Source organism: Leucopleurus acutus (genome assembly GCF_964270905.1).
Source record: "Leucopleurus acutus genome assembly, chromosome: 2".
NCBI lineage: Eukaryota > Metazoa > Chordata > Mammalia > Artiodactyla > Delphinidae > Leucopleurus > Leucopleurus acutus.
Window position 1 is genome coordinate 164,085,562 of NC_139143.1, and position 13,418 is coordinate 164,098,979.

Sequence of the window (13,418 nt, forward strand, 5' to 3'; positions counted from 1 at the left end):
GGAGAGGCCAGGGTTCATCAGCAGATACTGTCTGTGACTGGCTTTGCCCTCTTAGAAAGTGCCAGGTGCCCCAGCCAGCTGGCTCTGAGGACACACTTGCTGGGTGTCTCTCCTAAACCAGCAACGCCCCATTCATTCAGTCCCCAAATCTCTACCGAGGGCCTGCTGTGAGCCAGACACTATGCTAGGTGGGGGGAATAGAAGAGTGAAAAGACACAGGCTCAGGCTCGGCTCTCATGAGCTTATGGGCCAGTGGGGGGAGAAATCACCCAATACCTCTAAAATCACAAATAAGATCAGTGCTAGGACAGCAAATACCTGGTGCTGTGAGAGTCATCACCAGGGAGGCCTGATTTCACCTGGGGATTTTGTCTGTGGAAGTGATGTTGGAGCTGAAATCTGAAGGAGAAGCAGGCATTAGCTCCACAAAGAGTTCAGAGAGGAAGAAGTTCCAGGTAGAGAAAAATATCGTGCAAAGGTCCTGAGGTGACCATGGACTGGAGGGTCTGAAAGAAGCCAGTAGGAAGAGAACCAGGGGAAAACAAGATGGGAGGTAAGGCTGCAGAGGCAGGCAGGGCTAGATGTGCACTTTCCAATTCACTAGCCACCAGCCACATGGGGTTATTTAAATTTAAACTTAAATTAATTAAAATCAATTGGTTAAATTAATTTAAATTACTTAATTTAAAATTAATGAAATCAAAGTATAAATTTAGTTCCTCAGTTATACAAGCCACATTTCAAGTTCCACATGTGGCTAGTGGCTACCATATTGGACAGTGCAGGTACAGAACATTTCCGTCATTGCAGAAAGTACTATTAGACAGCACCAGGTAGATCGTGAATGGCTTAATGAACCCATAACAAGAATTTTTTATCTGAAGGGCAGAGGGAAAAGCCTTGACATATATTAAGCAGCATTGGGAATCAGAAAAGACTCTAGTTGGAGAAAAACAACTTTGGGAAAAGACTGGAAGGTGAATTCCATGGATCCCACACACCAGAGATGTGGGCAGAGAGCCAGCAGACAGAGCCCTGGGGACAAGTCCTGCCTATGTGGCAAGAGTGAGACTAGGTTTCTTGGGTGGCTTTGGCAGTAGAAGTACAAGGACCTGGAGAGAAGTTGGGGCTAGTCAGCATGTTCCTGTAGCCATAGGGCTCCCAAGCCTAACCAGGTGATGTGAAGTGTATGCTGGGGAGACCCAGGCAGTCATGGTCAGAAGGCAGAGTCAAGTTCAGGTCTCTGGGAATGCAGCGTGGGCTCACGCAGGGCAGGGTGGGTCCAACCGTAAGGCCTGCCTATCAGAATAGGACAGGTGCAGGGGCAGGGCTGGCAGTGGGAGGTGCAGGGAGTTGCATGCACCCTGCCCAGGGTCCTAGGTGGCACATGTGTGAGTGTCCTAGGGCTGCCACAGCAAATGACCACAAACGAGGGGGCTTAAAAACACAGAAATGTAAAAAAAAAAAAAACACAGAAATTTATTCTCTCTCAGTTCTGGAAGCCAGAAATCAGAAGTCAAGGTGTCCACAGAGTCGGTCCCTTTGGAGGGAACATCTGCTCCAGGCCTCTCTCCTAGCTTCTAGTGTGGCTGGCAATCCTCGGCATCCTTGGCTCAAAGTGGCATCACTTCAGTCTCTGCCTCCCATCACATGGCCTTCTCTGTGTGTATCCGTGTGTCCTCTCTTCTTCTTATAAGGACACTAGTTATTGGATTTGGAGCTCACCCTAATTCAGTATGACTTCATCGTAACTTGATGACTTCCACAAAGACCTAATTTACAGAGCTTCTGGGTTGGTGGACACGGAGATGTGGGGAGAGTGGCACGCCCAGAGAAAGAGAGAAAGCATGGAAGCTCCGCACCCTTTCCCGCATAACTTTCCCTATGTATCTTCTTCATCTAGCTCTTCCTGAGTTCTATGCTCTTACAATAACCAGTAACGTTGAGTGGCTGCACCCACAACCTACGAGGCACCCAGTTGCTTTGCATCCTTATCGCCACCTGGTATTATCAACATTGTTTTCTTTTGGCTCTTCTGATAGGTATGCAGTAGTATTAGGGGAATTTTAAACCACTTGGGGAGTGTTGCTAGGGGACATATGAGGGAAATACGGTGACACAGAGAGTCTGAATAAAAAACAGGCTCATGCCAGGAGCCTTCCACAAGGCTGCACACTCAGGAGAGGGTGTTTGCACACTGATGGCTTTAGGGGCACTCAGCGGGAGTCAGGGAGGAACAGATCTATGCGGAAGTGGACATGCCCACTGAAGATAGAGAAAGTGTGTCCTCCCTAGGCACAGCCCCAGCTACGCTACCCAGGAATTTCTCCAAGGTTGTTTAGTCCCAGTGGCAATTAATAAAATACTGTTTTAGGTGGCGGTGAGCGGGGGAGCCTATTTCCAAGTAAGGTCACGTTCACAGGTACCCAGGGTTAGGACTTGAACATGTTTGGGGAGGGGGTGCCCAGTTCACCCCACACTGCACGTGGCTGGTATGGTAGAGTGGTAAAACATCGGGCTTTGAGGTCACAGTGGACTGGGTCCAAGTACTGGCTCAGCCACTCCCCAGCTTGGAAGGTGGCTACGCTCATCACCGTACCACGAACGCCACTGGCCACTCACCAGCTTGACCAAACCTCCTAGCCTGATGAGCCACAGTACCCTCACCTGGAATGTGGGGATCGTGTTTAGTGCCTCATGGGGCCACCGGGAGGGTCGCATAAGGTAACGTAGGTAGTACACTTAGCAATGCTCGGCGTATAAGAAGCATCTATGAAAGATGGTAGTTCTGACTATTTTAACTATAGCAGTCCGCAAGCAGATGCCCTGGGGGATCCCCAATCGAGAGGCGGAGCACATAGATGGGGAATCTGGTGGGGACCATACTTGGGAATCCAAGTAGGCAGGTGCCAACTGGGCCACCAGACACAGGTAGCAAGCTGAGGCTTGCCAGGTTTCACTCTGGGGTATGAGGCTATAGCATCCGACCAGCAGCCAAAGTGCCTGGATACTAAGGGCAGAAATGTGGAGCTGTAGCTAGTTAAGTCATTCTTGCCTTCACTTCTAGTTGTGGAGACGTGGTAAAGCAAATGGTGCCAAGTGACCTTATGTGAGCATGGAGGAGAGCAGGACAGCTGGAGCCAGGCGGGTGCTGACAGATCCTTGGGAAGTGGAGAGCTGCTTATGGGGATGAAGTAGTGTCCTGGAAGAGCTGTCCTACCTGGTCCAGAGGTTTATTTTTTTTAAAAAAGGTATGGAAAGGTCTTCAGTGAGGCAGAAGGGGCTAACAAATCACCCATAAGACCAATGAATGTGTTGCACGAGTCCGAGGTTTGGTTTGTTCAAGGACATGATTACTGTAAATATGAGAGCAAAGACATTGCACCTTCTGTGAGCTTCAGTTTCCCTCCATAGATAATACGGGTTGGAATAGATGTTGCTAAAGGTCTCTGGTCCAGCTCTGACAGCCTATGATTTTATGAATCATCCTCAAAGAAAACTTGCACAAGTGGGAAGAACCTGCCAAGATTGGGCCTTTCATTCTGAGTAATGAACTGAAACAACAAAGGCTTGACATCTGTTCAGCTCTTTCAAGGGAAGTTGGACAAGATAAGGCCTTTTTCAGGGAAATCGTAACCAATGGTGAAATGTAGTATTTCCTGCCTAAACCAAAAGCAAAGTGGAGAACTCCAGCCTTCCTGAAGCCCAAAGGAGAACACACATCAAAACTTCCTGTGAAGAAGGTCAGGTTGACCAGTTGTCTTGCTGCTGTAGGCACAGGTGCCTTCTAACACCATTAGAACCTGAGAGCAGAAAGGCTGGTGGGGAGATTCTGAAGGTTCTGAAACCATCTGGGGGAAGAAAGAGGGCCTCTGGCCCTGTGGTTGGCTTCCTCGCCACTCCTGGAACACTCGTGGTGGGAAAGACATTGGCTGCAAACACACTGACCCCTCAGTTACTAACACTGTCATCCAACCTGCCATCAAAAGCCCAAGGAAGATTTGCCACCATTGACTTTGAGGTTCTTCCCAAGAATCCACTACAAGCCCCAGAAGCCATTCCCAGAGACCAGTTCCAAATGCATTCTGAACAGTGATGATGACTCTGGAGTCAGAACAGAGCCTCCCAAAGCAATGTGCTTTGAAGGGGCAGGGCTAGGGGAGGCCAAGTTCTAGAATGATGTCATGCCAACATTATAGAGGATCTTAGAACTTCAGGACTGAAAGGGACCTTCCAGAATTGCCCACCCCAGCTCCCACTCCAATTGGAGTCCTATCCACAGCCTCCAACAGGGGCCCCCTTCACCAGAAGCTCCATGAGAGCAGAACTGGGTCTCTTGCTCACTGGTGCACAGTAGGTCTTGAGCAAATACACATTAGTCCCTCTGCACCTTCCCTGACAGTTCTCTCTCCTTTTGTTGCTTTCCTTTGTGCACACCCTGAAATGAGAGGGCTCCAGGGAGCTAGGGTGGCAGCAGCTGCCTGTGTCTTCTTCCTCTGCCTTCAAAGCTAGGCAAGTTCCAGCTCACACATTTAGAAGCTTACAAAAGCAAGGTCCCAGTGTGAAACATCCCTTGTAATAGGCCCCTCCTCCCTGACTTTCCCAGGTTCTAAGATTCACCGAATCCTTGGGCTCCTAGTGTCAATAATCAGCCGTGGGGGCTGACATTAGAAGGAGAAACATTGGGGTTATGTGCCAGTGCCCCCCAGCCTGGAGCAGTGCCCCCCAGCCAGTGCCAGTGCCCCGCAGCCTGGAGCACCTGCAGAGTCATTTAGGAGCTGGGGCTCTACCCATACCAATCCTCCCTGTCTTGAAGTTTCATTTCAACTTGGTTGCTGGTTCCTATTCTAGGATCGGTGTAGTCAGAGATGTGTTAATAGCTACCACTTAGAAAACAATTTGATTAACGTCTGTCTGCACTACTAGACTATAAGCCCCAGGAGGGTAGAAACCACGTCTGTTTGGCTCAGCTGTGTATCCCTAGTGCCTAGTGAAGCTCACAAAACAATTAATTGTTTAAATACTCAATGAATTAATTAAGCTGGACCAAGTCAGTGGATGATTGCCTAGAGACTATTGTTTGGAAGGGGGTTCTCAGAGGCAGCTGCCGCCCTTAGCAAAAGGGTCTTTAGTGCTGGTCTTTAGGACTCAGCCCCTCTTTCTGTCCTGCCCCACCCGAGGAAGGGAAGTGATAACTTGGTTCACATTCTGGTGTGTAAATACCCACAGGAGCCCAAGGCACAGCCTCTCAGAGGGACACATTATTAGTTAACAAATATTGCAAAGGCTGAGATGGGGCTGGGGAGTAGAGAAACAAAGCAGTGAGTCGGCTAGCCACAGTCCCAACTGCGCTTAGCAACTCATAGGTAAATAGGCAGATATGACACAAAGACACACGGCTGCACAGACTGCCATTTCAACTGAGCAGGTTAGGACCTTACCGTGGGACAGCGCGAGCTTCATGGGAGTTTAGAATTGGAGGATATCAGGGAGGGCTTCTTGGAAGACATAGCCTATGCAAAGGAATATGGAAGGCGGTGAGAGTTAGACAGCAGGAAGAGACATTCTCAACAGGGCACCGTGTGTGCAAAGCATGGAGGTCAAGAAGGGAATGTGGTAAACAGGAAGCAGCTTAGTGGGGCCTTGTGCAAGAGGAGAGCAGTGAGGAAAGCCTGCAAAGATGGAAATGAGAGAGTGTAGATTTTTAGTCAGAAAAAGCTCAGACCAGAGATACAGACATTTAATCATTCCCCTTGTTAAAATTGTGATGGGCTAAGATTGATCAACTTATGGGCATCCCTAGCCTTCCCCAGTCCCTTCCCTTCCTCCTCTGCTCTGTTCTCTTGCCTCCCCTCTCCTATTAAAGAGGGCTCTGAAGTTGCCTGTTTAGTTTCTTCCCCACCCTTTCCCTCCAAAGAGAGTATTATTTTTGCCCCACTGGTTTTTGGGGCTTTGAGGATATATAGAATATCCAAAATGGTGTGAAGCGTGCAAGAAGTAGATAGGAGAGGAAACCAGATATAAATAAGGGTTGCTGTGGATTCTGTGTCCTCTTCATGACCTTTGATAGTCACAAAGAGAGAACACCAGCTATTTTTAAATGTTTGAAGATTGCTGAACTGTATTTGAAAGGCACCATTTGAGAATGGACCACATGGGTTACAGCTGCAATAGGGTTCCATTCTCTGCATGTTGATACCACTGTCCTTTTCCTCAAGGCCATGAGCTCTTGGAGAACAGGGGTTAGATCTAATTCATTATTGTCTCCCAGCACCCTGGGCATGGCCTGGCCCGGAAGAAGGGTCAGTAAATATTGAAACTAAAGAGTGGTGAAGTGATCCAGGGCTCAGGCAACAGACTCCACTTCACTCCCTCGTCTCTCCTCCCTTCAAGAAGGGGTGCTCTGTCCCCTGCTAGCCTTAGGCTTTGCTCATAGTCTGTCTGTCTCTCGTTGCAGAAGGCAGATCTGGCTGTGGCCCCCCTGACCATCACCCACGTCCGCGAGAAGGCCATCGACTTCTCCAAGCCCTTCATGACCCTCGGTGTGAGCATCCTCTACCGCAAGCCCAATGGCACCAACCCCAGTGTCTTCTCCTTCCTCAACCCCTTGTCCCCAGACATCTGGATGTACGTGCTCCTCGCCTACCTGGGTGTCAGCTGTGTCCTCTTTGTCATCGCCAGGTAAGGGCAATGCCTTGACCAGAGGTCCGGCCCAGGGTTAGAGGCTCAGGGAGCCAGGCAGGTCCCCCCATCCTCAGCAATTGGCACAGAAGGCCCAGGTTCAGGCCACTGCTGTACCTGCTCTCCTGCCTCCCTCCGTGAGGCTCAGATCCTTTCATATCGCTCAGGGATCATTCCATGGCCTCTAAGCTTGAATCCCCCAGTCTTCACCCTGGTCTGCGCCCATGACTCTGAGAGGCAGCAGTTGTATCCCAGGTCCTATGAGAAGGAGAGGTTAAGTCACTGCCCAAGGCTGCACCACCTGGGCCAGGCACCCAGTACAGCAGACCCAGGCGCATTGGGTGGCCCAGCAGGTAGCTTGAAACTTGGCAAACAGACTGTGTCCATCCAGTCCACAACAGCAGGGGGAACAATGCCACATAAACTCACACGCATGCACACATGCAGAAACTTGGCACACGCACATACCTGCCTCTAACACGTACTAGCAATACCCTTGCATATTTAGTTGTTCACATGAAGTAGACACAGCACATCCTTACTGGTGGGTGGTAGGGAGAGGTCACTAGGAAACAGGTTTAGCTCAGTGTTTACCGAGCCCCATGCTCTGTCCTTTACAGCCAATTATCTTATTTAACTCTCACAGCCTCCCATGAAGGGGAGACATCTGGACTCAGAAAGGCTCAGTACGCGCCAAGGCCATCCTAGCAATAAGGGACACATCCGGCAAGTGACCTCAGGTCACCAAGTGTTTTATCTGCAACCCACATCTCTGGCCACCTGGACATGCGTGTTCTGTTCCCGCCCCAAGTTGGTGGCTCCTGGGCCCTCTGCCTCCAGGCTCCAGCCCCTGCCCCTGCCCCTGCCCTGGTTCTTTTTTCTCTAAATTCTAACACGGTGTGAAGCGAGACTTCTCCGGAGAAGCAGTTTGAGATCCGAGGACTTGGTGTTTCGGCCTTTTTCTCTCCTGAGTCTTCTTTGAAAGCCTCCCCCATCCTGCTTCTTTTCACTCCCTCCTCCCACACAGAGACAGACCAAAGGGAAGGATGTGAGAGAGGAAATTGTCCTGCCTCCGAAGCTCTTTGCTGCCGGCAGGCCTGATGCTGCCTGCCTGCTCGCCCAGCCGGCAGCCCAGCCTGCCACAGAGAGACCTTCATTATGCCTCTTGTCTCTAATGGTCTAACAAGCCTTTGAAAGCCAGGAGCCATTCTCCAGAGCTCTCACCATAATTTTAGCAGCTCCAGCCAGCCTCTTGGCTCCCACCCCCTTGCAAACAGCTGGAGTTTTTCCAGCATCAGCGTTGCTCATTTGATGTGCCTCCCATCCCCCTCTAATTCCTGGCCTTTCATCAGCTGCTGGCAGCCCAACCTCCTTCCCACCCACTACCTCCTGGCCAGGCAGGTAGGAGCCCCCCCTCTCAGGGTTAGGCTGGGAAGACTTTCTGGAAGAGATGGGATTTCTGGAGTTGCTGGAATGACACAGGATGCCGGAGAGAGAGGAGAGGGACAAGGGTCTCGGCCACAGAGCCATGAACAGCATCGTAGGACAATTGTCACACAGTGTAACACTCTGACGACACAATTCACACCCATCCTGTCAAATCCTTACTGCAGTCCTGTGAGGTTGGTATGATTATCTCCACTCTACAAAAGCAGAAACTGAGGCTCACAGGGGTTAAGTCTTTGCCCAAAGTCAGAAAGCCTTTCCGTGGAGTGTTAGGCTTCAAACCAAGACTTGCCCGACTTTAAATCAGGGGTGGCACACACAGGAAGCATGAGGGAGTGAAGCAGGCTGGGTGGTAGGCGGCAGGGAGTAGTGGGGACTGAGGCAAACTCGAGCACACACGTGGAGAAAAGGGTGACTACCACTCAGCTCCAATGGACTGTGCTAAACAGGAACACAGACCAGTGCTGCAGGGTTCAGGATTTTAGAGAGAGGTTCAGATTTTCATGTGAAGCCTCATGGCTTTTATAAGTAGCCACTAATTTGATTTTTTACAATACTGTTGAGGTCGAGCGCAGCACATCTGTAGTGTGGATGTGGCCCTCTGTCCCCTCGCCTCCACGTGGCCTGTGTCCTTTGGACCACTCCTTACTGGCTGCCGGAGCGCTGGACACAGCTGCCCAAGAGATGGGGTCTGCGAAGGGTGGGCAGGTGTCCAGGCCCCCTCCGGGCAGCTCCAGCAGGGCACAGGGCTGTCCATCCTAAAAACTGGCCTGGGGCTTCCCTGGTGGTGCAGTGGTTGAGAGTCCGCCTGCTGATGCAGGGGACACTGGTTCGTGCCCCGGTCCGGGAAGATCCCACATGCCGCAGAGCGGCTGGGCCCGTGAGCCATGGCCGCTGAGCCTGTGCGTCCGGAGCCTGTGCTCCACAACAGGAGAGGCCATAACAGTGAGAGGACCGCATGCAGAACAACAACAACAAAAAAAACTGGCCTGACCTGTGCCTGTCTAGCATCAGGGGTCCAGGCATTGACCAAGGCGTTTCTCTGCCACCAGGATATTCTGCTTCATGCTCAGTGAGAAAAAAGGAAGGGAGGGCGGATGCTTCTCACCACAGAGAGCAGGACCGTTGGCACTCATGATGAGGAGATAATCCTAAGTGCCTGACCCCAGAGGCAGGGCCGGGGGCGAGCCGCCAGTCCAGCCCCCAGGAGTCACATTCCGGCCAAATCCAGTACAGATGAGAGTCCCAGGGAAGAGATGGTCCCGACCAGTCGTGCTCTGTCTGCCCTTCTACCCAGGGGCCGGCGTTTAGCCTTCTCCCTGAGGGGACACAGAGTATCTCCAGGTCAGCCTCTACCAGCTCCAGCTTACTTGCAAGACTGAGAGAACCCGTTGTAGCCACAAAAGCCATAAGTCCGAGATCCATCACTCACTTTGGTGGCGCCCTCCAGCGCCCATCCCATCCTCTTCCCTCCGGTGGCCTTGGAGTTCGAATCTGGGCCTTTCCACCCACTGACCGCAAGACTGCAGTCACCTAGACTGCTCCAAGCCACCTCCCCACCTGTAAAGTGGGCGCCTGCTGCACTGTCGGCCTCTCAAGGGGTAGTGAGGACCCAGGTCTATAACAGTACTTGATAACCAAGAGGCCCATTTGAGACCAGTTATTTTTATCATGGTAAGCAATTCCACCTCTGGGAATTTATCCTGTTGAAAGTCACCACTGAGCCCCACTTTACAGTTCCCCCAAATCTAGAAAGCCTTCTCAGCAAAGCCCTAGACAAGGCTGCCCTTTGTCCTAGGTACCCACGGAAATGTGGCCAAGGATGTTTCTTTCAGCAGAGTGTACCACAGTGGCAAATAGGGCCAGCCTAAGTGCCGTCAGAGAGGAATGGTTAAAAACACCTATTGACTAAAAAAGTGATACAAATGACCTTATTTACAAAACATAAATAGACTCACAGACATAGAAAACAAGCTTAGGGTTACCAAAGGGGATGGTGGGGAGGAGGGGGGGAGAGATAAATTAGGAGTTTGGGGTTAACACATACACACTAGCGTATATCAGACAGGTAAGCAACAAGGACCTACTGTATAGCACAGGAAACTGTACTCAGTAGCTTGTCATAACTTATAATAGAAAAGAATCTGAAAAAGAACATATATGGAATTGAATCACTATGCTATACACCTGAAACTAACACATTGTAAATTAACTATACCTCAATTTTAAAAATGTATTAAAAAACACCTATTAATTAGTTATAGAGAATAAAGGGGATCAGGAAGGACTGATCTGGAAAGAGGCTGGTGACTTATGAAGTGCAAAGCCAACATCTAAGACAAGATCTATTATATGATTTTGTGTGTGTGTTAAAAGATTATCCCATATATCATATATATACTTTGTATATGTGTATGTACATTTAAAAAGCAGGGCTCATGAGAGCTCATCAGACATCATCTTTACTTTGTCTCTCACCCACCTTCCAGTGCGTTCAGAGGTGAATTTCTTTGCCCCAGTGAAAGTCCTGCCAGGACCTGTCACTTTGGGCTTGCTTCCAGAGCTCAGAAACCCTCGGTCTCTCTCTAAAGCACAAACACACTGTTTCAACTCAAAAGTTAGAAGGCTAAGTCTGGTATAGTCCTCAACATTTCTACCCTCATTCACAGACCAGACTTCTCCCCTCGGCCCCATGGAGGCCCCCTTCGGCAGCGCCTCCTTGGTCGGCCCACTCCCCCGCTCAGCACCGGGTCCTCTAGCAGCCCCTGCTCCATGGCTTCTCCCTGTTGGAGTCCCATCGCCCTTCTCGGATAGGAGTCAAGGTGGATCTGGGCCGGATCTCTCTTCTACATGGGCCCATCTGGTCCAGGGAAACGTCCTTAGCCCTGGCCATGCCTGGGCCTGCAGGCCGGTGCCGTGCAGCAAGGACTCACTCTCCTGTCTCACCTGAGAAGCACGTATCAGCCCGACCCCTGCCCTCCAGACTTCCCAGGTGGTGTCCACCACATCTGCTCCTTCCAGAGCCACCCCCGAGCTCCCCCAGCCGCCCTGTGGAGGCTGCTCTCCCTAGACTTCAATGCAGGGGCCCCTGAACACACAGCTCTCCAAAGGCTTTCTCGGAAACCCTTCTCACAACAGTCTCTCATCTCTGCTCTCTTCATCCTCTGCCTCTTTCCTGTGGATGTTTAGAGCCTCTGGCCAGCTCGCGGTCATTCACTTTGAAAATCCCCATCTTGGGTTGAAGCCTCACTTTGCACTTTCCTATCTGGAGGACCTTCCTGCTTTGTGAAAACAAAATTCTTCTCATGTGAGCATCGGTGATCAATGTTTAATTGACTAAAGCTTTTAGAAGGGGGATGGAAAGTCACAACATCACACTTAAAGCTCATCACACTTTAAAAAACAAAACAAAATTCTATCCGACATGTCTCTCCTTCCGGGTCTCTCATCTCAGCATCTGACCCCACACCAGCCACTCCAGTCACCCCAGTCACTGCAGCCACTCCAGCCTGGTGGGGACTTTCTCTCAATCTCTCCAGAGTGTTCCAGCTTCCTCCAGCTTACATGTCCAATTCCTCAACTGGAATTCACACAGTAAACAAAGATTCCTCCAGTTATCAGGACTTCTCTTCCTTAGAAGGCAGTGGGGAGTTTTAAATAACATTTTTTCCTGTCATGCATGTATTTGCATATTCAGAGAGAAAAATCTGAAAAAAATATATAACACATTGTTTTCCCCAGAGGGTGGGATCGTGGTGTACTTTCACTTTCCCATTGTATTCTGTACTGTTTGACTATTTTGTGAAGAGTGTATTTTACTATTTCTCCATTTTAAGGTTTTTTAAAGTATACAAGTAATTCAAAAGCCTGTTCTCATTTTTCAAAATTCATGTAATACATACAAAGGAACAGGCTTCCATGAAATTTCTTCTGCCATTTTAACAACCCCCCCGCGAGGTAAACAGTGATATTTTTTTAGATATGGACCCTTCCAGACTCTATATGCATTTATATACAAAGGTACATAAATAGGTATGCAACGATGTCTTCAGGAATCTGTTTATACAGATGTGATCATATTGTTCTTATTTTTATCACTTTTTGTAAAAAACCAAACAATATGTGTTGAAGATCTTTCCCTGTTGGTACATCTCTTCTAACAGCTACGTGATATTTCAAAGTACGATCGTGGCAGAGTTTATTTAATCATTCCTCTATTGAAGGACATTTAGGTTGTTTCCAGTTTTTCGCTATTACAAATAATGCTTTGATAAACACCCTCACACACTTCTCTTTGTGCTCCTGTGGGAGTGCTTTTTGTAGGATGGATAATGAGTTGCAGAATTGCTAGGTTGAAGGGCATGTGCACTTTTAATTCTAAGAGATACTGCTGAATTACTTTTATCACCAGAAAAGGGCACTAACAATAAAGAATGAGAAGGAAAATGGCCCTGGTTTCCCATTCCCTGCCTTCCCAGCAGAACGGTGAGGGAATTGATGCTAAAGTTGTCGGCATATCACTGATTGCTAAACCGCCGGCTTGTGTGGCTTGGACACTCCTTCCCTCCCGTCTCCCCGTAGCCTCGCCTCATTGCCCCCCTCTTTCTGCTGCAGGTTCAGCCCTTATGAGTGGTATGACGCTCACCCCTGCAACCCTGGCTCCGAGGTGGTAGAAAATAACTTCACTCTGTTGAACAGCTTCTGGTTTGGAATGGGGTCCTTGATGCAGCAAGGTATGTGTGCCCTCCCCAGGCAGCCTCCTCTCCAGTGTCAGCAGAGCCAGCCCCATCCTCCAGGGCAGCCTCGGAACTGCCAAGCCCTCAGAAGGTTGGAGACACCTGGATGCTTAGGCGTGTGCCCTTTCCCAGGTCCCCAAGCTCCATCACTACTGTGGCTGGACCGGCTCAGGGTCTGAGGCTGAAGCGTATAAGCCACGCCCACCCATGGCATGCAGGGCTCATCCCCAGCCCCTCCTGCTCCAGCTGCAATGGACATACAGCATCTTGTCTGCTGGGGCCACCCCCACCGATGGCCTCACCACCACAGAATCTGGCTGAGCAAAGTTGGGCTGAGCATGAGGGGAGGCTGGAGGCAGGGAGGCTGGGTGGGAGGCTATTGCAGGAATGAGATGATGATACCTGAGCCGAGGTAGTGGCCATGGGGCTGGAGGACAGAGATGGATTATGAAAACTTCAGAATGTAGCGGGAACTGGACTCTGGGGAGCCTGGTAGTCGAAAAGGGCATGTCTGAGGTGGGGACATTAGTCTCAGTGCATCAGAGCTGGTAAACA

General features: G+C 50.0%; 1 protein-coding gene across 1 annotated transcript in view; it reads left to right on the plus strand.

The window, feature by feature from the left end:
- The window catches only part of GRIK3 (glutamate ionotropic receptor kainate type subunit 3), a gene marked incomplete at both ends in the record, with an annotated part of 233,303 nt that overhangs the window by 203,049 nt on the left and 16,836 nt on the right, over nucleotides 1-13,418 (plus strand). The window contains 2 exons of the mRNA XM_082832622.1: nucleotides 6,458-6,681; nucleotides 12,742-12,860. Of these exons, the coding sequence (XP_082688748.1) occupies nucleotides 6,458-6,681; nucleotides 12,742-12,860 (343 nt within the window). The remainder of the gene's footprint in view (nucleotides 1-6,457; nucleotides 6,682-12,741; nucleotides 12,861-13,418) is intronic.